The sequence below is a fragment of the Hermetia illucens genome, chromosome 1 (assembly GCF_905115235.1).
Source record: "Hermetia illucens chromosome 1, iHerIll2.2.curated.20191125, whole genome shotgun sequence".
NCBI lineage: Eukaryota > Metazoa > Arthropoda > Insecta > Diptera > Stratiomyidae > Hermetia > Hermetia illucens.
Genome location: NC_051849.1, coordinates 57,472,665 through 57,498,740, shown reverse-complemented (window position 1 = coordinate 57,498,740; position 26,076 = coordinate 57,472,665). Strand labels below are relative to the sequence as shown.

At 39.9% G+C, this 26,076-nt stretch overlaps 1 protein-coding gene across 4 annotated transcripts in view; it reads right to left on the bottom strand.

The window, feature by feature from the left end:
- Positions 1–26,076, bottom strand: part of LOC119647207 (syntaxin-1A) — a 212,770-nt gene that overhangs the window by 80,194 nt on the left and 106,500 nt on the right. For all 4 annotated transcript variants that reach the window (XR_005248812.1, XR_005248811.1, XM_038048029.1 and 1 more), the window contains exon 2: positions 12,018–12,207. Coding sequence is in view for 2 of the 4 variants with exons in the window: in XM_038048029.1 (XP_037903957.1) it covers positions 12,018–12,207 (190 nt within the window). In the remaining 2 variants the exon portion in view is untranslated. The remainder of the gene's footprint in view (positions 1–12,017; positions 12,208–26,076) is intronic.

Below are 26,076 nucleotides of genomic sequence, written 5' to 3'. Positions count from 1 at the left end.
TGGAAAGTTTGGAGGAAATCTAACTATTATTAACAAAATTATAGAAGGTCAAATTTTGTATTGCATGTAAATTTATCGCGCTCTAAGACGTATATATGATAATATCATCACATGTGAGCTAATATAAAAGACGAAGTTGAAAATTTGAAATACATACTATATATCAAGGAATATTTAAAATGTATAACGTGCGAATGAATGAATTCAAAACTCGGGTATAATCAAAGTACTCAGCTTCCGGTATTTCACCTTGTTTCTAGCTTTATCTATTGCAGACATTTCGTTTGGTAGATTCTTCTATTTTTGGTGATATTGGAGATGTGATAGATTCGTGTGCAATTGTTCACATTTTCCTAATCTTTTCTCCAGGCTTTGTCTTGAACATCTCAGTCATGAACCCCAGAACTTTCCATTCTCCTTTCCGATTTCTGCCACTAGTCCCGTTTGAAGATAGGGAAAATTCCCTAGTTGAAGATAGATAGATAGATAGAAGTAAGAATTAATCCATAGGTTCGTTATTTATACAAAAACTTCCGCATGAAAACGGCGACCGATGTTTATTGGTTTACATTCGTTATTTGCTGACCACCACGGATTACAACACCTTCAATTGAATGTATTAAAGTCTTACAATTTAATTATACCAAGGCTTTAATTTAGCTTGGCGGCCTTAATCGAATTAAGAGCGCAATTTCTATCGTACATATCGTATCAGCCCCTGATCCAACGAGGTGTTTTTCGATACCTACGGGAACTGCAAACCAGTTGAGTACATATTGAAGAAAACAATACTCCGAGAGTCGATGGAATCCCGAATAGAGTTTGGAAACTGGATGTTAAGGCCAGGCCCAAATGGAAAAGACACTAGTGTTCTCCAGTTCAGCGAGGAAGCCAATATGTGAGCCTCGGTAAATCCGCTTAATAGTTAATACGATAGCAAGGGTCTTGGGTCCACCTGGGGCTGAATTAAGAACAGTTAAGCAAAATTGGACGTTCCTAACTCTGGTAATCAAGAATTACTTCCGGAAATATTACGATAATGAGAGACGAATCAAGGGCCAGGGAAGAATCTGTTACGCAGAATTTCCCTAAGATTCAGTATTGGAACCTCTTTTATGGAACGTACTATGCGATGAAGTGTACGAATATCGGTTTGGCGGTGATTACAATCGCGAATCACACCAAAAACGTGGAAATGCACAAAGGAAACAATCGTTACATATTCTTGTTGAGAAGTTGAGAAAAAACGGAGGCAACTATTATCACAAAACGCAGGAAAGGTGACATTGTCAAAATCGATATTATATAACTGGAGGTGATTTCTATGCATGCCTGAATTTCCAAGGACACTTGAATTGTGCCTGGGAGAAGACGGCATGCAGTTGATTATGTTTAGGAAAGATAATGCCAAATATCAAAGGACCAACGTGCAGTCGCGGCAAGTTGTGGCCAGAATAGCACGTATGCGATTTCCACCTTGGCGGGAACATTAACTAGTGGCATAAATCAAAGAAAAATCATGTTGGCATACCGCCGGAAGGATCCTTATAAATCCTCAACGAGATCGTCAGATGACATTATGGTAAACCAGACTCATTATCTTGAAAATAACATTCCTCCATGGCCTCGCAGGAATAAGGCAGTGTTTCCAAGATTTTCATCTTCAAAAATTTAAATTGATTCGACGGGGCTAGACTTGTGTTCATATTCTCCTAAAATGTGATTTTTTTCACTTGAAAGTTCCCAAGCAAACTTACTGGAGGCATAAAATAATGCCAACACCAGTGAAGATAAAACCTTTTCAACATGATTTCTAGATAACAGGGAAACCATACATATAGATAATAGGTAGGGTGCAAACTCAGGTGCAATCTAGAAATACAATCGTTGTTTAGTTTTATTCTTCCAAGCATCTACCAAATATAATCACTTTCTCAGTGAGAGCCTAATAAGACGTTGAACTTCTTGCTTGTTGTAAAGTTCAAGAAAAGGATATACGTAAAGTAAACATTTTTTTGCTTGCACCTCTGACCAGTGTTTCTGTGTTTCAAACAAAAACCAGCTTTCAGTAGGAAATTACAGTAGAAAATATACCACCAAAATATAGTGAGCATTCTAAGTAGGTTTTATTTGTAACGCGAAACGATAAGCGAAAAGGGTTCAGGGTTATAATTGTTACTTTGAGGATTGAATGGGAATGATACTTTAGAATTTTGATAAAAGACGAATAATTTAAATTTCATCGGAAACCAACAGCCAATCGATAATTATCTTTGCACTTCGGCAAAGTCAAATTGTCGGACTTGAAGCTGAACTAGCAGAGTTATCTCATTTAGCACCTGTTGTCTTTGCAGAACTCAGTAATATGAAACGAGAAAATGGATAGAAAAGACAACAGCCATTCCGGAAACAAGCTGGAGTTTATTGTCAAACAACTGAAGATATAATTTTATCTTTGAAGATTGGCGGAGTCCTAATCCTCAAAAATAAAATTATTTTTGCTTCAACCAGATTAGATCTGAAACAGATGTTTTTCGTCCGTTACGATTCCTACCCATTTTTTGGTGGTGGTCCATTGTACTCCATCCTTCCGTCTGGGGAAACTTGTTCTCAAATTGAAACTTTTTTTGCTAAGGCATCTGGCGGATAACTACAGGCTCTCGGTCTTCTGGATCTTTCATCGTGAAGGATGCTAGCCCTCTTTACTGTTCTAATATCACAAATTTTGTTAAACGAAACTCAAGAATAGCGTTGCAAGTTTTCCAGCCTTGCTGCCAGTAGAAAGGCAGGCGCTTTGGCAGACTCCAAGTTAATTTGGTTAACCGTTATGTTTTTAGACATAAATATAATTTTATAGATGTGAAACCCTGCCATTAGTTAAAAAGTCTACTGCCTCCAGTATGGTTATCTCCAAAATTACCAGAATTGCTCATTTTCTGCAGAGGGTTGCGTCCCTTTTTTGCAGACCATAGGGACTAAGTGCAGGTTTTCCATTGAAATAGAGATCATGTCTTTTACAGATTTTACCGCGGAGAAACATGAATGCGTATCTCAGCGTAACCAGATAACTAAAATTCGTGTTACCCCTATATGACAACACAGGAACAACACTAGCATAGAACAGTCTCAACTTGATATTGGTGTTGAGATAACTACATTTCCAGATTTTAGATAGGGCAACGAAAACGGATCTAGCACTGTTAATACGTCGGGCAATATCCAGTTCGGTACCACAGTCGGCAGAAATCACACTTCCTGGCTATAGTAATTGACCGACGCCTTCAATGCTCTACCTATTAATGCAGATAGAGAGAGTGCGATTACCGAAAATTTAGCTTCGTTGGTGTTTACCTACAGTCCAACTCTACTTGCTTTTTCCAAATCCAAAGCCATTTCGCCAAGGACCATGACCCGGTGGGAGACCATACAGCGTGGTCGAGGTGTTTGAGGGAAGATGTCATAGTCCATTGAATTTCTCCATGTCCCCTCGACAAGGCGACATGGAAAACGTCACTGATAACAAGAAGAAATAATATCGGCGACAGGCGGACTCCGCTTTGGAACTCAAAACCCTCCGAGATTTTACTTCGGCGCAGGACGTGACATTGTGTGCCATCACTCTCGCCTCTGATAACGGCTATCCGTTTTTCCGGAATGCCCCTCCTGCCTAGAGCACACCAGATACACCCCCTGTTCACGCTATTGAAAGCGTTCTCGAAATCGATGAAGAGTAGGTGAAGCGATGATCTAAACTCCGCGCACTGTTTCAAAATTATCCGTATGGTGTTGGTGCGGTCAATGCAAGAGGATTAGGAGCGGAAACTAGCCTGCTCTCTGTCGATCAAGCTTTCGAGATGTTCTTTGTGCGGATTATTATAGCCATTGTTCCACTCAAAATGGAGGTCGTTCTCTGGAAGCTTAACGATCATCGTCTCAGGTTCCACCATCTTGAACTCTCAGGGAAGAGTCTCGAAATCACAAGATTTCCGTACGAGTGGAAGCATCAGATCTGCAGTAACTGAAGGTGCAGCGATAAATAACTCTGCGGGGAGACCGTCAAGCCCAGTATCTTTACTCCATTTGAGTGCATTGATAGCCGACATGATTTCTCTGCTACTCGGATGAACACTCCGTGTCCACCTATTAGGGTGACTAGCCATTTCATCCACAAGAGGCCCTTCACCGATTCGATTAAGAACCGTGATGAAGTGTTCTTGCCACCGTTTCAATGGCTCGTTGTCGTCGATAAGAAGTCGACCGTTGACGCCCTTCACAAGATCGTCGAAAGATTTGCAACCACATGTAAGCTCTTTGATGATGCGGTATACATTTTTTAAATCATTGCCTCTACGACTTGACCAGCGCAATGGCACGCCCGCCAGCATTCCCAGCGGTCAATGGAGCTTTCAACCATTTCCGTTCATGGATCCGCTTCCTCAGTCAGCCATATCTTATGACGCCCCTTCGGGACGTGGCCGAAGACCTGTGTAGCACCCGAGAAAATTACATTTTTGATGGCAGCCCAATGCTTCTAAGGCGGGGTACTCAGTATGTCTGCCGTTCGACCATCAATATAGGTCTCCCAATGTCGAGTAACAATTGGATTATACAAGCGATCAATGTGGAACTTAGGGGGTCGCAGTTCATCAACCGTGCCAAAAGTGGCGGACGCAACACGCAAGCGAACGTAAGCAACCATCAGATGGTGATCCATTTCGAGGCCGATGTAAGCGCCTCTCCTACTGGGCACATCCAGAAGACAATCACTGAATCTACTGTTGATCGCGATTAGTTGAAATCCAACCCTTGTGGCAGGCTCTGTAGGCGAACAATGTGCCACCAATGATGTGGCGGTGGAAGCTACTTCCATTGTTTTTAAGATAGAAAAACACATTCCGGCAAATGGGAGGGGACTACTCTCCAGAGCCTCACCGACTTACTTTGCTTAGACCCAGAATGTCCAGCTAATATTTTTGAATTTCTCGCTGGAATTGGTGGAAGCGAGCATTCTAGGGAGCCGCATTCTACGGTAGCTCTATTAAAAACTAGAGAAACAACACTGAGCAAAACCTCTCGTGATGAACGAATAAGGAAATTGCCAATTTCTTTCATTGCATTTATTTCTACATTATATGAAATAACTCAATTACTTTATAATATTTGCGGTGAATATTGAGAAGAAAGAAAAAAGCCCCCCCTCCCAAAAACTTTGCATATGACTTGATTAGCCTCCAAACTTCCCTAACCACGGGTGGAAGGCAAATATTACTGATCCAAACATCGGTCCCCTGTGTACAACTCATTAAATTTCACTTTACTTCCAAAGTCATTATCGGGAAAATTAAGCAATTTTTTTAATTTCGGAAATATTCTGTTTACTTTGCCACCTCCTCCCCCGACTAACGCTAAACTAAATACAATTAAGACGATAAGCACTTGACTCAATTTAAAGATAAAATCATCAACCCGCCTGATGGCATAATGAGCTTGATAAGTTAGCGAGCACTCTTTCAATATCACACAAAGTAATTTTTAGAGCAATTTCAGAAGATTTCTGTGTGGTTTTATAGAGTTTTGTATGTTTGTATCCTGCATCCACATAAATTCAGTCTCCAGCTGCTGTGTATGTAGCCCTGTCTACCCCTGCTAGTGGAATCAAGTATTGTAGGCCCGAAGCCGCACACAAGCCCGGCCATATCAACTAAATTAAAGGAAATAAAACGACACTACATTCACTTTAGAGTCCCATTCATTCAAATGTAATCAAATTAAAATGATATGATTTGAGAAAAGTTAAATTATTGTGGTAGCTAAGTGTTTAACAGTAACATGCCGACAACGTTCTTTCCACCGCCTCCAGTGGAGATGTGAAAATTGCCGGAAAATTTATGTTAATGTGACGAAGCGAAGAATGTTTTGACTTGACAGGATTGCGTTTTAATTTCAAATTTTACCATGGAAGAGTCTATTTCGGCGTTGGATCACGTAACTTCGATAAATTCAAAAGGGAGTAGCAGGAGGAATTTATAATTAAATGCAGGACTACCCTTAAGCACGATAGATCTATGGTTGCAACAGTTGGAGTTGAGTGAATTTCCTCCTTTACCGTGGAATAAATACGTGAGAAAATTGCAATAGTCACGCTAATCGTTTGTATCTTCACCTCCTTCGGTTCATTTTCTTATCTTTTCTACTTAACGAGAATCGTATCAGTCAAGATTAGGCTTATCTTCGGCATAACTTGGACGTTAGTCATGAAAAGTTGTGGGAGTTGGTAATCATATTGACCATTTCAATCCAGTTAAAAATTGATGGGTTCATTATTGAAATTTTGTCGATTGATATCTCTGAGAAATAAAGAGCTGCATTCAGATGTTACGTTTTTTAAGGGTTTATCTTCCTAAGGCCTTGTGTAAAACGTCGACACGAAATTCGATGGTTGTTTGTCAATTGAAAGCTATCGACTAGCCCTTTTTAAAAGCCACCTTCAATAGAACCACCTTCAAGAAAAAAGGAACCTTAGGTTAACAGCGCGGCATCGAAAATGATCGCCATGTTCTAATTCAACTCTAGACAATACAGTGGTGGTTTACTATGATTGCTGAGGCTATCTCTTCCCTGATTTTAACTTAACTCACTTTAGATAACGCAGCGAAAGCCGATCTAGTGCTGTTGAGGTTGTAGTTTTCAGTACAAATTTCAAAAAAATCTATCATTTATTTTTTGCGTTTTCCAAATTCTTATTTTATTTGTACATTTACCATGAATTTAAGTAGGATTTTGAGGTAAATTTCCAAAATATGGTATTATAGTATTATGAACTTTATTTGGACAGGTATCCAATGGAATGAATTTTGTATAGATACACTACTGTGATTTTTTCAGATTTTTCCGTTGGATAGGTTCTGAGAACGAGACCTGTTACACTTTTCGGGGCACATATTTTTATTTTGAACCCTCACTCCCCTATGTTTCACCCAAAATCCGAAATAAGATCAGAGTCGAAAAGTCAAGGCCTTTCATTTGATAACCCACATGGTCATATTTTGTAAAAAAAATTCACACGCCCCTTTCGCATGTATCAGGAGTTCCTTTGAAACTGAACAGAAAATGGCACCAATTAATATATGTAAGGCGATTCAGAGTCCACATATTCACACCAAATTTCATTAGAGTACCCTCAGCTGCTTCCGAATAAATCGGATGTGACAGACAGATAAATAAACGGACAGACAGACAGACATTGAATCGATTCTAATAAGTTTTTGATTCACGGAAAATCTTAAAAATGGGCGCTTTCTAAATTTTTTTTTTGTCCGAAATTCCGACATTTTTTTTTTCCTCGTCCATTTTTTAATTAACGCTGTCACGTAAGAAACCTTGTACTTTAAAATTCACTTTGAATTTATTGTTTCAGACTTGCCAATTTTGAGATTAACTGTCGATCATGCAATTTTGTGGTGTCAATTTTGGCACTCAAGTTATGAGCGATACCACGACCACCTGGTTGTGGATAAAATCCGGCCCAATGAGTTGCGGTGGGCGGGTCGCGTAATCCGTATGCCCGGAAAGTCTATAAGGGCAGTATCCATGGTAAAAAAAAGAAAACATGGTAGACCCTGCCTCAAATGGAGCGATGACGTAGGCCAGGACGCCAGACAGATTTGAAGGATAGGGAATTGGTGGACCTGGGCGCAAAACCGAGATGTCTGCAGTTATTTATATACTAGGCCTATACCGGATACCGGTTGTTGCGCCGTTGAAAATGATGATCAAGTAGCCAAATATTCTTACACAAAAAATCAACAAAACCTTTCATACCTGAAGCGTCCAACTTCCGGTTTCCCAACCTGTTCTAAACTAACCACGGATTCAATTGCTGGTACAATCGTAAATTTGTGGATAAAACAACTAAATATACCAGTCTATGCATTTTCAACACAAAAAACTAGGCTTGCTGTGTGCCTCGGCGGCGGCTACCCAGAGCGTAGTACCACGTCGCCGTACAATTTTTGACCCCCTGAGCAGACGTTGCTTTGTCATCGATACAGGCGCGGAGGTGTCGGTTCTTCCCGTATCCGGTCCAAACACACTAATACCACAGAACTTAAGACTGGCGGCTGCGAACTCCACTCCAATCCATACTTACGACTACAGACCTGAATCTCGGATTGTGCCGAACGTTTTCGTGGCGGCTCGTTTTGGCAGACATCAGCACCAACATTTTAAGCGCAGATTAACTTTGTTACTATGGGCTGCTGGTGAAACTGCAGAATAAAGCCTTACTAGAACCCGCAACCTCATTCAAGTCGTCAGGGAAAACACTTGAGCAAACGACACTCTTTCGATTGTTTTTGAGGACATTGTCGACCCTCACATTCGCACACTTCTTCGAGAATACAGTAACAACATTACTGAAAGTAGCTTACCACAGCCGGCTAAACACTATGTGCAGTACCATATCAACACTACCTTATCTTCCCAAAAGTGCACCCCCTATTACCCCAGAAGCTGGGTGTTGCAAAGAAAAAGTTTGCAGATCTCATGAAAGAGGGTATATGTAGACCATTCCAATAGCTCATAGTCCTTGCCACTCCACATGGCCCTTAAACCTTAAACGAATGAACACGGAGCGGAGATTACAGGCGACTGAATGCTCAGATAATTCCTGACCGATATTTATTCCACTCATCCATGATTTTGCGTAATATCTCACTAATTGCTATGTTTTCAAGAGAAGGGGGATCTGCCAAAGACGTATCATCAAATCCCCCTTAGCTCCCGAAGACATATCGAAAGCGATTATTTGCACATCTTTCGGACTATTCAAGTCCACCAGGATGATATTTGACCTGTGCAATGCAGCGCAAACATTCCACTCTGTTCTACAAGACTTGGACTTCTGTTTCGTCTACATGGAGGCTGTTTTAGTCGCCTCTTCTTCCGATTCTGAGCATATGGGCCATCTAGTGTGTATCTCCTTGAGGCCGGTCTTGTCCTAAACGTTGAAAAGTACAGATTCTTACAAAAGCAGGTGACATTTTTCGGCCATATGATCACCCCTGACGGAATTCAACCAGACCTGGGAAAGGTTAAAGCGATCAAAAACTTTTCCCTGTCGCTCACCATCAAACAATGCTTAATGCTTACTTGTCTGGACCTAAAATAAAAGGGGTTGCATGGTCTACAGACGCTGTCCGGGCATTGGAAACCGTTAAGCAATAGCTGGTTGATGTTCTGGCATTATTCTTCGATGCCTCAGACACAGCGGTAGGCGCTGTTTTTCAGCAACAGGTGAACCATACTTGGCAACCGTTGAGCTTCTTTTCTAAGCAATTAAACCCAACTCAACGCAACTACAGCCCCTGCGATCGTGAGCTACTCGCCGCGTACCTCTCCATGAAATACTTCCGTTTCTCCCATGAAAGCAGGCCGTTCGCTATATTCACGGACTACAAACACCTTACGTTCGCGCTTAAACAAAAGCCCGACAAAGCGTCTCCTAGCCAACTAATGGGATGGTGGAACGTTGGCCGCGTTAATGGATCGCGACGATCCGTCGTGGTTGCCTTTGCACAGTCCAGCGAGAGGAATTCATGGTAAGCGCCGCTGAAATGGCGTACGGAAAGAATATGCGTCTGCCCGCCGACCCTGTACTAGATACCAGATCACGATTAAGTGACTCCAGCATGCAGTGACTAGAACGCGGTTTCAAAACCGCGGTTTCAATACCTTTCCGATATACGACGCCGGAGGTTGACACCACCAGGAACCGCAGGACATGCTTGCGAACCCTCGTTATGGTGAACACTTTTCAAAAGCCGCTACAAGCACCATATGAGGGCTCCTTTAAAGTCCTGGGGCGACGGGCACATTCCTACAAGCTGGAATTTCAGGGCAGCCCTAAGTGGGTCCCGTTGCCCAGCCTGAAACCATTCGCCGAAACGGGGGACACTCCAACAAAGTGTTCACGAAGCATCAGATTCGCCCGGTAACATCATTGGCTGAATCGCCGTCCCAAGTTCCTCCGCGTAGTTCCAGCTGGAGTGATGTGGCGGTGTAGCGGAGATGCGAACCACATACTGCATTACCATCGCAATGAACGTACCTGCCGCTGATACACTGAACCAACTGGCACACGTATCGGCCTAGCACGAAACCCAAGTGGAATGGTCTTTCCTCCGTACCGCAACTATGAGCGAGGACGCGTTTTCATTCTTCTTCTTATATTTATATTTTCCATTGTACGTTTTCTTTTTGGGCGCTAGTCTATGTTGCATCTCCAATTTTACTAGCATTTAGCGATAAGAAAGACTATTGTGAACCCTTTGAAGTCTGATTTTTTATGAGAAATAATGTAATCTCTATAATAGTGTCAGCCCTTGGAAATAAATCAATATTACCCCTAGTTTGCTTTGAATAGTAGATCCACGCAGGGTAAGAATCCGAAGAAGAATAAAATTCCGTTTGGAGTGCTACAATTGAAAAGATATGTATTTGCGTGCTCCTTGATCGACAGCGAGCACACCGGTCTCCCTTCTGGATCATAACGTATCACACTGACAACCTTCAGATCATTGTGAACCAATGTGTCATGTTTAAATCTCTGCTGGCTGCAGGATGTGCAGTAATTCAATAGATTATGCCATCTTCCCTGAAACATCTCAACTTAGCTGATGACATTTGTTTATTCTCTCGTCATCGACCTTAACCAGATTTGGGAAAAGGAGGAAAAGAAAAGGCTCGAGATTTGGAAAAAGGAAGAAAAAAGAATACGCCCCGAGACCTATACCAAGAAAATTCAGTTTGAGAATATTGAAAGTGCCGAACAATTTCTCTATCTAGGTTCCTTTGTTTTTGCCAACATTGACCCGAACTTGATGTTAGTCGATGGATTACGAACGTTAAGTTCACCTTCGCTACACACATCAAGTTAAAGTTGACCTGCGACAATGCTCTCTCTCTGATGATATATCGGAGCAGTGTGAATGCCACTGTTACTTGAAAGATCCGAGCCTTTATCGACCCATCGTGCCGTCGGAGTAATCTGTCCAGAGATAATACTAAACGAAGAACTTCATCGACGTACATGTCAGATATCCGTCGACAAATTGACCAGTAGTTGACAGTGAATAGGTCACACATGGAAAAGATCGACAATTTCATTGCGGGCTATGGCATGCAATACAATCTACTATCTCATGAGGCTCGTCGTAGGATCACACGATAGGAAACAGTAGAGGAAATATTGGGGAAGCTGATGTACATTAGCGAAAACCGACTATAGCACGTAGATATGATCAACACGTTATTGCTAACATAGGGTTTATGGTGACCATATTATTGACTCGATTAACCTGAAACATACAGATTTGTGAAATTTTATTTGTGAAGTTTATCGATTTGACACCTAAGGTAGACACCGACCGAGATTATGAAAACGCAAAATTGGAAAACCGAATTATCGTAATAAATCACTTTCGCAACTCTTCAGCCGCCGTTAAATAATTTACAACAAACATGAAATCCTTCCTAACGAGCAATATATATTCTGAATGTAAAATGAATCCATCGTCGCGTTAAAAAATCAATTCGCAGACGAACAAGAGTTATGCCGCCCAAATAAAGTTGTTTCAGATATTAATGGAACAGCACTTCCACTCATAACGATTTGCAAATTAACCATGAAGCCATGTAGTCATATATTCCCAGGACATGGCCATGAATAGCATCACATGTTAACAACACACACATCGTCCTACAAAAACCCCATAATTTCCTAATAACGTAAAACATATCCTTTCATATCCCATGTCGTTCTTATCACATCTAATTATAATCAACTTAAAACATTTTTATCGAAACATTTCATTATCGCTTCCCCGAACAAGAATATGGAGTAATAGGCACAGCCATTTATGTACCTATGGGCCCGGGATCCTAACGAAAATGTGTTGTGTATGTACGAGAATATGTGGGTTTATGGCGATTGGTGGAAAGTTAAAGGAAAAACTTACTCTCATCGGATTGTGGCGCTGACAATATTGCGCTGTGTTTCTTTTTGACTTCTTCGACATTTGCCTGAATTTTGTCGATCATTTCCCGTATCTCTTCCACCTCGTTGAAGAAGTCGTCCATGAATCCATCGCGACCATCCACGTTGACGGCAACATCGTCCGGTCCACCATCATCGTCGTCGCTTTGAGCCTGTAATGGGGAGAAAGGAAAAGGTTATTAGTTAATGTTGTAATAGGATACATACTATCGCAAACAATGAGAAATAATGGGCAGGATAAGAACATATTAAGGGGATGGTCGTAGATGTTCGAGTGGAACCCTGCGAAACAAAAATTGTTGGCAATGCTTAGAATTAATTTCGAAGTCAGCCTTTGGAGATGAAGATTGTCAACTCTCAAGCGTTATAATTATCCAATGTTAGTAGATGTAGGATCCTCTTGGGAAAACCTGTTGGCTCAGATGAAAAGAAAAGAGCATCCAGGGGCGAAATTTGTAGATTATGCAGGTAAAAAAAAAGGAATTGTAGGGGTACATTTAAATTTTATTTTATTCAACACAGATTTTTAAGATTTTGTGTAAATACAAAACCTTATTAAAATCGGTTTACTGTTTGTCTGCCTGTCCGTCACACGCATTTTTCTCGGAGACGATTGTAGCGATTGGCACCAAATTTGGTAGAAAGGTGGAAACTGTGAACGCTCACGCATATAGTGAGCTACATCCTTGTACGTCGAATTTAAGGGGGCGATGGTCATCATACATGCAAAAGGGGGGAGTAAATTTTTTTTTCATCAAATATAATCATGTGGGATATCAATAGGTCTTGGTTAGTACTTTTCGAAGCCGGTCTCGGTTTTGACATTTGTTGAAAAGGTGGGGAGTGCGGGGGTTGAAAGTTATCATTTTTTAACGAACCCATTCTCAGAAACTACCAAACCGAAAAATCTGAAAAAAAATCAGGGGGCTGCCACTATATGGTGCCTAGGCTCCGAAATACCCTCCATACCGATACCTTTTCAAATAAAGTTAATACTAGTACATTACTATAATTTTTAGTAATTGACAGGAAAACCCCCCTTAAGTTCACCCTAGAATCATAAAAGCAGCAATGTAGGCTACAGCATAGAGCATGATCCTGCCAGATTTGGTGAAAATCGTACTATAACTAACAAAGTTATGCTAGGTCAAAACTTTCGCTCCTCCGCAAATTCAAGACTATGAATGTCAATATCACTTGAAAGTGGATATTTTCACATAATATATGCACATTTTACGTGCTACATGCTAATGGGACAAATGTACACTCAAATCTCTTTATAGAAGAAATACACAAAACCTTTCATACCTGAAGCGTCTAGCTTCCGGTTTCCCGACTTATTTTATTTGATTAAGGATGGAATCATATACTTGGTTATATTGATACTAATTCTCCCCTTCCACTGCACAGTGTTTACGAAACAGTTTCCATTCGACCGTAGTAATGGTCTACATAATTTTGCTCCATTGGTAAACCTAAGCATTCAGAAAATAGCGAACATAGAAACAGACAGAAGAACAGATATTTTCTTATTTGAGATCAAATTTGTATAGTTATTCAGTGTTGGAACCATACAGGTGGAGTAAATCTATTGGCCAGCATGTACAGATATTTTCAGCATTTGCACCAAATTTACCATTTTTAGTACTCATACAGTGTTTTCGATGGTAAAAATGTCATTGGATTCTTTAGTTAAAATTAAGAATACCGAAAATAACGAAAAATACCATAAAATGAAGCATTATTAAGTGGATATCGAAATAAACCCATCTTTGACTGTCTACAGGCTATAAATGGTATCGTCTTGATTTTGATCTCTATATAAGTTGATAAAGCAAGAGTAATGTAAGATAATTGCTTCCAGTGGACTACAGTGGTAAACTTCAAAACTGAAGGCGTACACCTTCAGTAATAGCTTGAGATGTTTACAGTAGACGCTGGTTTAAGGATTATTGGGAAGCAGAAAATTTGTAAAATTATCATTTGGTGACACTTGAAAGTCTGTATAACAGAGTTGTACCATCGTGGATCGGTATAGCCTACTTTATAATAAAGAATTTGAGTTTATGTAATCAAAGATCTTTCTCAAAAGAACACTTGACATTTAAATAGAACGAGGTACGCCCTTTTCTATACGTTGCCATTGGGATGAAAAAAAGAAGAAATACATCATACACCTTCAAAAGACGACAAAAATACAAGAAACAACCAATGGAGAGATAAGCTTGTAGTATACGCGATTTCTTAGTCTTGTAATAAAGACCTGTCACCGATCCATGGGCCCTACGTCGACCTTTACATTGCAACATTGCAACCGCTGGGAAAATAATTCCCACCTCAGGGTAAGCCATGTAAACATCAAGGTAGAGAGGAATTTAGGCGAGAATAGCAGTCAGCACACGGCGCTAAAATGGGATGTTCTGCAATAATAAAGTAATGTCGAAGCTCGTGGTACGCAAATTGATTGCTCTGCATGGGTCCCAGGAACAGGCGGATAAATTTTTTTATTTGGATTACCTCCGCAATCAACAACTTCAGTTCTTTGAGGGAACTCAACACGTTATAAGCGATTTTTCAGTATATCGCGCACAATTACAAATTCCTAGAAGTGATGACACCTGTCGGCAAATATATATATACTTTTAACTTATCCAGTAACTGCCTATGTTTCCGGGGGTTTTATGGTTTCCGATTCAATGCACTTGTCGAGTCGCGATACAGAAGTATGGCTCTGCCCACCATGCTCGCTATCAACCACCAAAGGATGAATCCATCGAAGGAGAATCAATTTGAAGCCTTTTTTGAAAAATCCTTCCTTCTGAGGAGCAGAAAAACGGCATTTGAATCATTTTGAGGAAGGAAATGTAAAGAAGAGGTTGCTTCGAAGGAATAAATAATTCTCGCTGGCGGAACGATTTCAAAAGATTTGATTTTACACTTATTTGATTAACAGTCTGAATTACGTGGATGCATTTTTTGTGTGCGGCTCAATTTCCAGGGATATCGACTCCAATTATATTTTGCGTCGAATTGTCTATTTTTTACGGTTTTGCGTGAAGCAAAACTTCATTAAAATCGACTCAATATCTGTTTGCCTGTTTGTTTATCACATCCAGTTTACTCTAAAACGGTTGAACCTATTGTCAGGAACTTTGCCGAGAACATGTGTTCTGCGAGTCCGTTTACATCTAACGAGTGCCATCATTTTCCGTTGGGATTAAAGGAAAACAGGAGATCGATTAAGTTGCGTGTACGTCCTATAAAATCCCGACGAAGATCATCGGGCGAAGATTGAAAATATACGGTGCCCAATTTAACATAGAGTAGCAAGCCGACTGAATCGAACAATACACCGTTGACTAGATATTTCCAGTTAAGCAAATTTTAAAGACAATCCAATCTTCATTAACGGCGTTTTTAACTGATCTTCGGGATCTAAGGTCCATAAAATTCAACTGTTAATAACTCAATCTTAAATTAACCGATGTCCTTCCTGCCTCTTGTACTTGTACTGCAGCTACGGAGTAGCTACGAACCTGTTTTACAAAATTTAAAATAGAAACTCCTAGGCCAAGGTTGTAACCCATTGTCATAGTTGAGGTCCGCGAAGGCGATTTCAACACCTACCGTATCTGTCCAAGAAGGACAACCGCCAAAGATTCTCCAAGATCAAGGGATTGGCCACTTCAGAAGAAGCTCTTCCATTTTTCGATCTCCATCAATGCTAAAGACATCAGATATGGTGAGGGCTCATAGAAAAAAGAGTCCTAAAGTTCGAATCGGATGGGTTTTCTGCCGTCTGAGAAAGCAGATCTCTTTAATGAGTGCTTCAAGTGCCTCATGTTTGTACACTTCGAGAAGGCATGCATCAACGACATCGATCGATCATTGCGGGGTCTTTCAGTATATGGGATTGCGGTAGGAAAGCTACACCATAAGTCAGTCGGCAAGTGGCTTTGTGTGGGTTAAAATAAGCGTATACAACTGCTACCTCCCACCCAGCCTCACATTGTCTTGTTCACTACCGAAAGGTATGAAGTCCGAAGGTGATTGCAAAGAGAATAACGCAAAGGGCCTAAATCAGTTAGAGGATTTTGCCCAGTTAGATATTGTTCCGGTCAGCGAAGGCAATGTAAGTATCTTCCGGAAAGAAGGGTCTGCCTCAATCGTAGACCTGACATTTATTAGCCTAGCGCTGATGCGTTGTATGTCTTGGCACGTTAGCGAGGATTACACCCACAGGCAATTAACTTCAAACTAAGGAACAGCCATACAATAGGCAGATAACGCACTCAAAGACGAGCGGGACATTAGGCTGATCCGCAAAAATAGTCGATGAGCAGATCTTCATGGAAGTATGGCTGGCTTAACTTGCTAGAGGTGTCGACACCACAGAAAAAGCTCTTCATGTCACCTAATGCATCTTCAAGGCATGTGACGTTGCCATGCCTAAAATATGCACATTCATCAGCAGAAGACCCAACTACTGGTGAAATAATAATCTGGCCTTCGATAAGTTTGCCACCGAGCCAGACGAACGACCCAGAGGCCGGTAGATAAGGACGATAAAGTCGATCGGGTGCTAAAAGGGTATATATACAATGAAAGTCACAAAAATTCCAAACTGGTCATTCAATGGAGCAAAAGAGAATGCTTTAAGGAGCTCTGCTCTGAAGAGAGTGTAAAGAGAGCATAAAGAGTTGTGGTGGGGCGACTTAGAGATTAGTCATCTCTGCAGATCACGTTCGTTACCGTCGTGTTGAAAATCATTCAGGGATTATTTCCCCAGCACGAGCGGTACAATATGGAAGCGGCCAAAGTTGATACTGTTGTCTAAGGCACGTAACCTCCTGGTCCTGATCCTCCAATAAACCTATATGTTTACTAGATACTATGAGGAAAATGTTGAAGCAAGTAATATATAATAGATTGCTTCCCGTCGTTGAGAGTCAAGGAGGCTTCTCAGATCGACAGTATGGGTTTGGTAAGGGCAGAGAAACCATTGATACTGTCTTGACCGAAGATCCAATTCATGGAAAGGGTAGTACCAGCAAGTGTTGCACTTGAAATAACAGTTTGTAGTAAATAATAATTAAATAATTCGCAATAAATTTTAAAAATAGCAGATCAGTGTGAAGGGTATTTCGGGGCCTAGGTGTCATCTAGGGGTATCATCATGATTTTTTCAGATTTTAATGCTGGGTAATTTCCGAGAATGACCCCTTAATTTAAGTGACCTATTTATGGCTCCCTCATTCCCTCCCTTGGAATCGGCTTCAAAACTAATACATGGTTCGGAAAGTAATAATCGAGACCTTTAAATTGATATCCCCCCCCCCGTTGAAAAAAATTGTACACCCCCGTTTCGCATGTATGGCGACCCTCCCTCATATTCAACGTAGAATGATGTAACTCACTGGAAGCGTGGGCGTTCATAGTTGCCACCTTTCTATCAAATTTCATGTTAATAGGCGTAACCATGTCTGAGAAAAGGTTGTGGGACAAACAGACGGACAAGCAGACAAACAGTAAACCGATTTTAATGTTTTGTTTTCAACAAAACCTAAAAAAGGATGATACAGACAGACAGACAAACCTTAAATATATAGGGAATACCCTGGTTTGATAACATGAAAAACGAATATTCAGCCAAATGCGAGGATATAGTTGACAGAATTGTTAAGCATTCTGATTCGTAAAAGTGTAGGAGACTGCAAGAGAGTTTATTACAATTTTAAAAGATATTGATTAATATTTATGAAAAATGATTCAGTAAAATGTGGACAACCTCAATAGTGAATATTTACAACAGTAGATTATAATGGAAGTGGGTCACCTGAGCACAATTTACTCTTTTTTATATATGAAAACCAGGAATAAAAATATTCTGTTTACCGGGCTGTTGTGGATGAAAGCGGGGTTTACATTAAATATATTTTAAAGTCAGATATGGATGGTGATGGATAAATTAAAAATTTAAAGCCGTTACATATCAATCTCATTTATTGCTAGCATGTCTAGAGGCCTATAAAAATGCAAAGCACGAAGGAAGAGGGAATGGTAAGTGAGCAAAGCACTACACGTTTGCTTCTAAATGTGGATTTGCTAAACAATAGCCACGGATAATATCCATACTATAAATCCCATATGTATGTTCTTGCCATATACATTATTCCAGCAGACAACTGGAACACCTCCCTTAAACAGGATGTTATCTAACAGTATGTATTTATGAGCTCACTGGCGACGGCCCACTAAAATATCCTCTGGGGGATAAAAAGCCTAACGGGATGGGAGTGAAATGTTCGTGAATGATGTAATATTGCCAGAAGAAATTACATTGCCGCCGATGGAATATTAAATATGAATAGTAGTGGGCTTAGTATTCAATTCGGCTCAAGCTATGTGCGCTCCATTTTTATCCCTCACACTATGGAAAACATCACTCCAAGGGAAAACATGAACTAACAAAATGATGGTTGGAGAAAAAGGAAGCAGAAAATGGTACGATTTTGTGACAGCAGCATATCGTTTCAGGAGCAGTGCATAAGAGATTTATGGATATTAAAAGTAGCACCTGACAACAGCGGAACTAAAAAGCCAACAAGGATACTTGGATGTAGCATGAATCCGGGTATAATGGGAAAAAGTGAAAAGATTTAAATTAGCATGAACTTCAATTTTGCGGATGCAGATTTATGGTGAATTTAAAGTGGGCTTAGAAAATGGATTTCGCAGCAGAAATGGAAACATTCAGGCTATGGCAGAGCAGAGATGTGCTGTATCTATTTATAATTCTACCATGGCCAACTACTCATGCTTTATAAATTTTCCTATGCTAGAAAAACGGCGGATGAATATGAATATGATATGAGTTTCCCCACATTCCCTTTTTAAATTATAAAAATAGTCGAGAGGGTAGCGCTTATCATTGACTTTTTCTCTCATCTCAAGCCAAGTTCAACTGAGAAATGGGAATTTCCCTATGATAGAACTGCATTTTTAAATATGTATACCCACTAACATTATAGAGTAACACTTATCACATAATAGTGTTAAACGAAGACATAACTTGACATCAAGAAACAAATTCTAAAACAAGAACGAGTGCAGTTACGTAGTGTATATAAACTATCTTCCGGAGCACATAATAGCATCTTGTCGTCCTCGACATTCATTCATATCTCCCTGATAATTTGATAGAATCATTTAGTTGTGTATCTAAGTCGTCGGAAAGATATTTATCCGCATGCAAGCGACAGAGGATATGGGAGAAAAAAAGAACAACTTTATTAACGATAGATAAAATTATCATGCCAGACACAGATCGTTTCGTTTGGAATATAAATTTAATAGCATCGTCACAAGGAATTCCGAAACATGGACCAGAAAGAGAAAGGGAGTGAGCCTTAGTAGGTTAGTAGAATGCAATTTTCTACAACAAAACCTAGGCAAATGCAATAAATTCGCCCCAAATGAAATGAATTGCTGTCCGTTCGGCCTAAATTACGGAGGACGAGGTTTGTTCGTTTGGAAATGATAAATTGCTCGTTGTTGATTCCAGTTTATGCGAACGGAAATTTATGTCTCTGCTATAGACTGTTAAGAGTTTCATCATCCATTTAGTGAATGGTCATCATCTCATAGATTTATATCCTCTATAGGATGTCAATCAAACTCATTTCGGTCCTTCTGAATGGAAAGCAACAAGACTGCGAATAGCAATCGATCTATAGTACAGCGACGCTTTTGATTATGTTGAGCATAATTATCAACATTTAAAATCTACCCGTTATGGAGAGAACTTTTAGAACGAACTTGAATTATTTCCAGATGAAAAAAACTCAAAACCTTACGCTTTGGATATCAAGGTTTTGCAGGACAAATATTTCAACGGCACCTTCTACACTGATTTGTCAATAAATCGGGCAAAAACCGCACTGAGGGTCACAGCAAATATTGTTTTACACATTGATTGAGTTTTTGGACACTTCAATCCCTCAAGTGTCAAGTGCGTCCAAAATAAGAACGCTGCGATGACTGGGGTTCGTCTCTGGGACACGACATTTTGGACATAGGGGCTTGGCGGTGTTTAAAAGCTCGCTACCGTAGCAAAAGATTAGCAGATAGTCCAAGCAGTCGTTTGACGTATGCCAGATCAGAAACAAAATCTTGGCTTTCAAACTGAGGATTTCCTGAAATGCATTGCATGCTCACTTTCGGCAGAAATACAGTGGGATTGTTCACAACCTCAGTTTGAGAGAAGCTCCTCTCAGTCTTCGATCAACTACATTAACTTCCGTAGCTCCCAAATCGCACTAGACAAAAAGTTGAGAAGTTTCTTCTGTACGTCGGACCTCAGTCCACACAGAACAGCTCTGCCAATTTTTCTTTCGTTAAGAAACTCTAGAAATCGGGACAATCTTAAGGCAACTGTCGACATCTCGCATGGACCTTGGGTGCAGCCTCGGATATCCCAATCATCTAATGTGTCTTTAAACTGTTGAGGAAGAGTCTCACGAAAAGAGGTCCACTCGATACGCCCAACAGACTGGAGGTACGTCTAGTATCAATTCGCTAGTCAATCTCCGAAAGGGATGTGTTCATAAGTGCACAGTCCCCTAGAATTCCCCTTCCTACTGATGTTTCTACGCGGAAAAGGAACTGGTTGATCGGCAAGGATGTCGATGTACCAGTTTGTAAAAGTTGTAATCATTCCGAAGATCGTCATATCTGTCATTTAATTGTGCCGCACGATTTGAAGCAGACAGCTGTTGTATGCGCTGAGGTACTGAATATGTATTCGAGTCCGAATATTTCAGCTCGTCAAACAGCACCCAGCTGCAACCTTCGTGGAACGATCAACCCAATTCGCAGGACATTTTCTCATGGCCTCGTGCCACCGCCAATCAGTGCGCAGCTTCGAAGAGTTTCGAAATCAAAATAGCCTGAATAACTCGGCAGAAAAACAGGAGGAAGACGACGTTGGTCGCGTGAAAAATTTTCTCGGTGATGCAACATATTCATATTATCCAAAATCGATCGGAAGCGAAAGAAAGAATCTGAATCATACGAAACAGTAAAACCAACTGTCAAAATAAACCAAAAGCATCCTCCATTTTGGATGGATTTTGGCGAGAGGATGCCAAGGAAGGGTGAGAACTCCAAAGACCGTAAAAACCGAATATTAGAGGCAGCGGAATCATCGACTGAGGATGTGATCCATCGGGGATTTTCCCTCTCGATCGTAGCTCTCAGGTTCTGGTCTTACAGTCTTTTTCGCCGAATCGAGTTCTTTGACCTTATGTACTAGAGCAAGATACTGCTGGAAATGCAACTCCTTAACAAAGAGAGACTTGATCAAACCTTTCGTAGGTAATGTCTTCCAGAATGTTTTTTCTTTTGGGAAATTTATAACCCAGAACTATTTTGAGACAAAAACACCTTTATTGTTAAAAAAGTATTTTCTTGTCCCTATGTCAATGAAACTGTCGCCATTTTAAACCCTGCAGCAGCGAAGACAGTTAGTTACCGCGCCGTTTTAAATGAATAGTCTGAAAAAGTTAATGGGAGAAAGCAGCTAAATAATTTTGAAATGTGTAAAGAACCATCTGAAAGTTTGATGCATAAGAACAAACAATCCGTCCTTTCGATGCGTCCAGTCTCGATTCCATTTCACTTCATCAATATGAAACACGTACGACTTTCTTATATAATAACCCTTGGATGTGTAACTGTTTCATTTCACAAAATCCGTGGATAGTAGCAGCTCTTTCTCTAAAGAACATTTTATTTATCGAACCAAGCAGGGTTCTAAAAATTTAAACACTGGAGTAAGGATACCCTCGTCGTATATACGAGCCCTTGGTGTGTCAGAAAATCCACTTTAATAGGGTATTGAGAAACTATAATGGCTTAGGGTGCACTAAATTCACGCAGAAATCATGACTGCAAATTCAAGATTAGGCATATTCAATTTAAAGCCAGACTGGGCACAATAACTATTAACGATAATTTAGAGAATACTAGATATTATATCAGGAGGCGCTATCCAATCCTAGATCGAATAGGAAAGGATCCGTCTCAAAGTCCTGGGAATGATTCAACTTAAAGCTGGTTTTTAAGCAGGCCACGTATATATGGTTCAGAAGGAGACCAAATGCCGGTAACTTCCATGTATTGCTACAGGAAATAGGAGAAATGGAGCCAGGAGATGAGAAAGACAGCGTAGAATAACACATGGCCTACATTCGTTATGAGTCGCAACCAAAAAGAGGTTTGAGAGTGGAGATTAAAAAAAAATGGACTTTTCTTAAAACACGTGAGGGAGCAGTACAACTTACGTGATTTAGTTGCAATCCCGCCTCTCATGCTCAATTTGTTACGCAAACAGAGAAGGATTTAAATAATTTCAATAACTTTTGGCCCATTTCTCTTTTGAGCGTGTTTATCATGCTGATCAACGCCATGAAGAAGTCAGAATTGTCTCCTTCATAGAGGATTACCGTTCATTATTTTACCTATAGAAGGCACATATAACCCACCTCGTGCATCAGTCAGCTATTGTTTTTTTACTTCTCTGGGTAAATGTCACAAAAAGTATGTCATCGGTCCATCTTTTGACATCAGTAAAGTAAATGGGAGACTCGATTTATGCGTGTTGAATATGACATATGACATCCTAATTTGGGTACTAAGGCCATTGGAGGAAACTACCAGTATTGTCAGAAACGGGAAAATGATGATACTAAAAAATATGACAAAAAGGTACTACATGGTAGTTTCATATGAGTGTACTTAGGTTCAAGCAAAAGGAAAAGATTTTCACCTCTTCTGAAATTGTACTTTGTGTCATATCTGTCAATAACGTGACTAACAATATTGTTGGTATATTGTTTTAAGAGAGGGGAGGTTGATCAACGCACGTCTGCTTGAGCGTTGCATGTATGACTTTATCGGATATTATACAATTCAAAATCGTGGTGAAGCGCTCCTTCCAGCTCTTTTGGCGGTCATCATCGTTGACGAGAAATCCACTCTTAGCGTCCCTTATGAGACCATCGAAAGGCTTACAACCAAAGAGGAACGATAGCAAAATTCTTTCTATTTGCGATAGTTTTTGGTTTTCTTACCAGCGCAATGGTACAACTCCTTTTGTCAAGGTATACTTATATGTACTTAAACGATTTCCCATAATTTTTCACAATAATGGAACTAAAGCGAGTACATTTCCCGCACCTTTACAAAATAATGCAGTTAAAGCAAGTTTCGCTCACCACTGCACTTAGTCGCTTCTTAGTTCACCGATTTACATCGACGTTTCTGCAGGTTTTGCAACGTTTTTTGGCACGTGGCCGACAAGTCCATATCCGCGCCATGGATAAAGACATTTTCAATGGCAACCCAGTGCATATCAATATTCTCCGGCGAGTTGTTTGGTCGTTTAATTTTTAGGCCATTATTCTGGACACATGAGGTCATGCGTTGTCATGAAGTAGTATCACTATATTTCTGTTGAGCAACCTAGGCTGTTGAATACGCAATTTCCGATGCATTTTCTCTGCATTAATCATTTCACCACATGGAAAAAAGAATAGTGGATACTTCACCAGTGCTAACAAGAAACTTGTTAGCACTGATGAAGGAAACAAGTGGTTCCCGAAATATCGGTATTTGCAATAATAAATATTCACACCAACGAAAAAGAAACAAGTTTTTATTATTTCAAATAATTAATCGTTGGAAACACCGCATAATTTCACTCGGGATCCTTTCTGTTTCGGGATAGCAAAGAACTGCAAATTTCCACTCGAACCGCCATGTTTTGCTCTGTAAATTCATACGGAACCTTTGTACCGCACACTTCATCTTTCCAAACTGTTACAGGTGCCGGGAAACTATTGAATAGTGGAAGCCCGATTTCTCTGCAATGTCTCTTACAGATACGTGTGTGTCAGATTTCCCCACCAAACGCAGCTGGTCCTTGTCAATCAATCGTCCCGGGTGTCGTCATGGCTTGCCTTGTCCACTCATATCGCCCGGCCGAAATTTTTCGAACCACAGCTGTATGGTTCGTTCGTTCGTTCGAGCGGTGAAAATTGTCGAAATCTCATCGGTGCTGTTACGGTCTCCAAAAACATTGCTTCCCATCGCATGCGCCAGCAATGTTTTGTTATAGCCCAACTTGTCATTTAGATCACCCATTGTGACTATATATGACCTTTACCTAAACCACTCTTGAACTGCGTATAGTTGCTAATAGAAAGACTCCATCTTTTCTATATTAAAAATTGCTGTTAGTGTAGTACCGCACAATTTCGATGCTCTTTAACCTGGACCGAAATCTTGCAGTGAGGAACTGCCAGAAACCGACTTCTACAATATAGCCAACCTATCTCAGGAGTCATCTTGAGCGTCCGGAGTCTCCGGAGGACCAAACCAACAAACACACACATACTTTGATACGAATGACCGTAATTACATGGGTGTTAAATGTCAAGTTTTTTCAGAATTCGATTTACCACAAAAGCCGCAAGGCGCGTTATAAAACATCAAAATAATAATCAATATCACAATTAATTTGAAAATTTAATTTCACAATTGCTGATGCATGAAAAAATTAAAGTCATACTCCCACTATGAAAGGATAATTCTGAAACGCATGAAGCTGAACTAAATTATAATAACTTTCCTCTTTGCAAGGCTAAAAAAATACTGGAAAATCCCAGCAACTTTCAAATGAAATTTATTACTGGCCGAAAACAACACGTTATATCTATACAGATCCGAATTTATGAATTATTTAAATTGGTTTTGCATCCGCACACATAACCCTGGCCCTTCACCCTCAATCTAGATAAATGAATATTGTCTAAAGCAGAATTGAGAGAAAGTTCGCGATATATGGGCCAGCGTAGCCATCCACACACACAAATTCCATCCCCTGAAATATTTAGCGCCCTTGGCAAGGCTCCGATGAAACATCCTGGAACAAATATAGACGGAGTGGTCGGTCGATTGCTGACGAACAAAATTACCACTGGAATGGAACAAATTAAATAATTCATTCCATATCGACGACTTTAAGCCAAAAGTTTCATTGAAACGTAAAACCAGTGCGAACTACACAAGGGAGAAATATGCATGGCTATTTTGGGCAACAGAACTATGTGCTTGTATCCTCAATAAACAGTTTTACGTAAATTTCGTTATTTTGAAACCCCCCTGTGTATCAGAGGGTTTAATTCGTTCCAAGGGATTTATCGAAGATGAAAATTGAAAAATATTATAAAGTCATTAGTCGATTCTGAAATGATGTGAACTAAAGCGAGGATTTGATCGTATCTGGGGGACTTCAAAGGATATGTGAAGTGTTCTCCCTTTGGGGACTATAAGGTAATGAAGTTTGGATAGGATGTATTCCAAAATGGAAGAATTGGTAACGTTTCTCAATACTAATATACGATACGTAATGAACGGAAATAAATATCTTTAGATTGCTTGTTCGTAAATGTTAACGTTATCTACTTGAATAAGCATTTAGGATAAAATGTTAAAAGAACACTTCATGCCTAGGATAATCTTCAAGACGATTTCAAGATTAAAACGCAATAGATAGACAGTTTGGCAAAAGAAAAGCGAAAATATTCAAAAATGTTAATTTATTACCAATACAAAATAAAAATTATCGACTGAGCATTAAAATTAATTTTGAGGTTTTATTTCAATACATAAAAAAACCCCAATACTTCTAAATTTAGATAAACATTTTATGGTGAATAATAACTGCTATGTAAAATATAATTATTTCTGATAAAACCATCAGCTATGCCTCACAATGGGATATGACTCATTCTGTTAATAACTTTTCAGTGCACGAGTAAATATTTTTAGCAAAACCACAAGTGGAAAGTTTATCGTTTGACTCAGAAAAAGATTTCAGATAGCTTAAATTTTTACAATTCTTATCAGTCAAGTTGCTGATTACAGTAAATTATAATTATTAAATCAAGATAACCAGA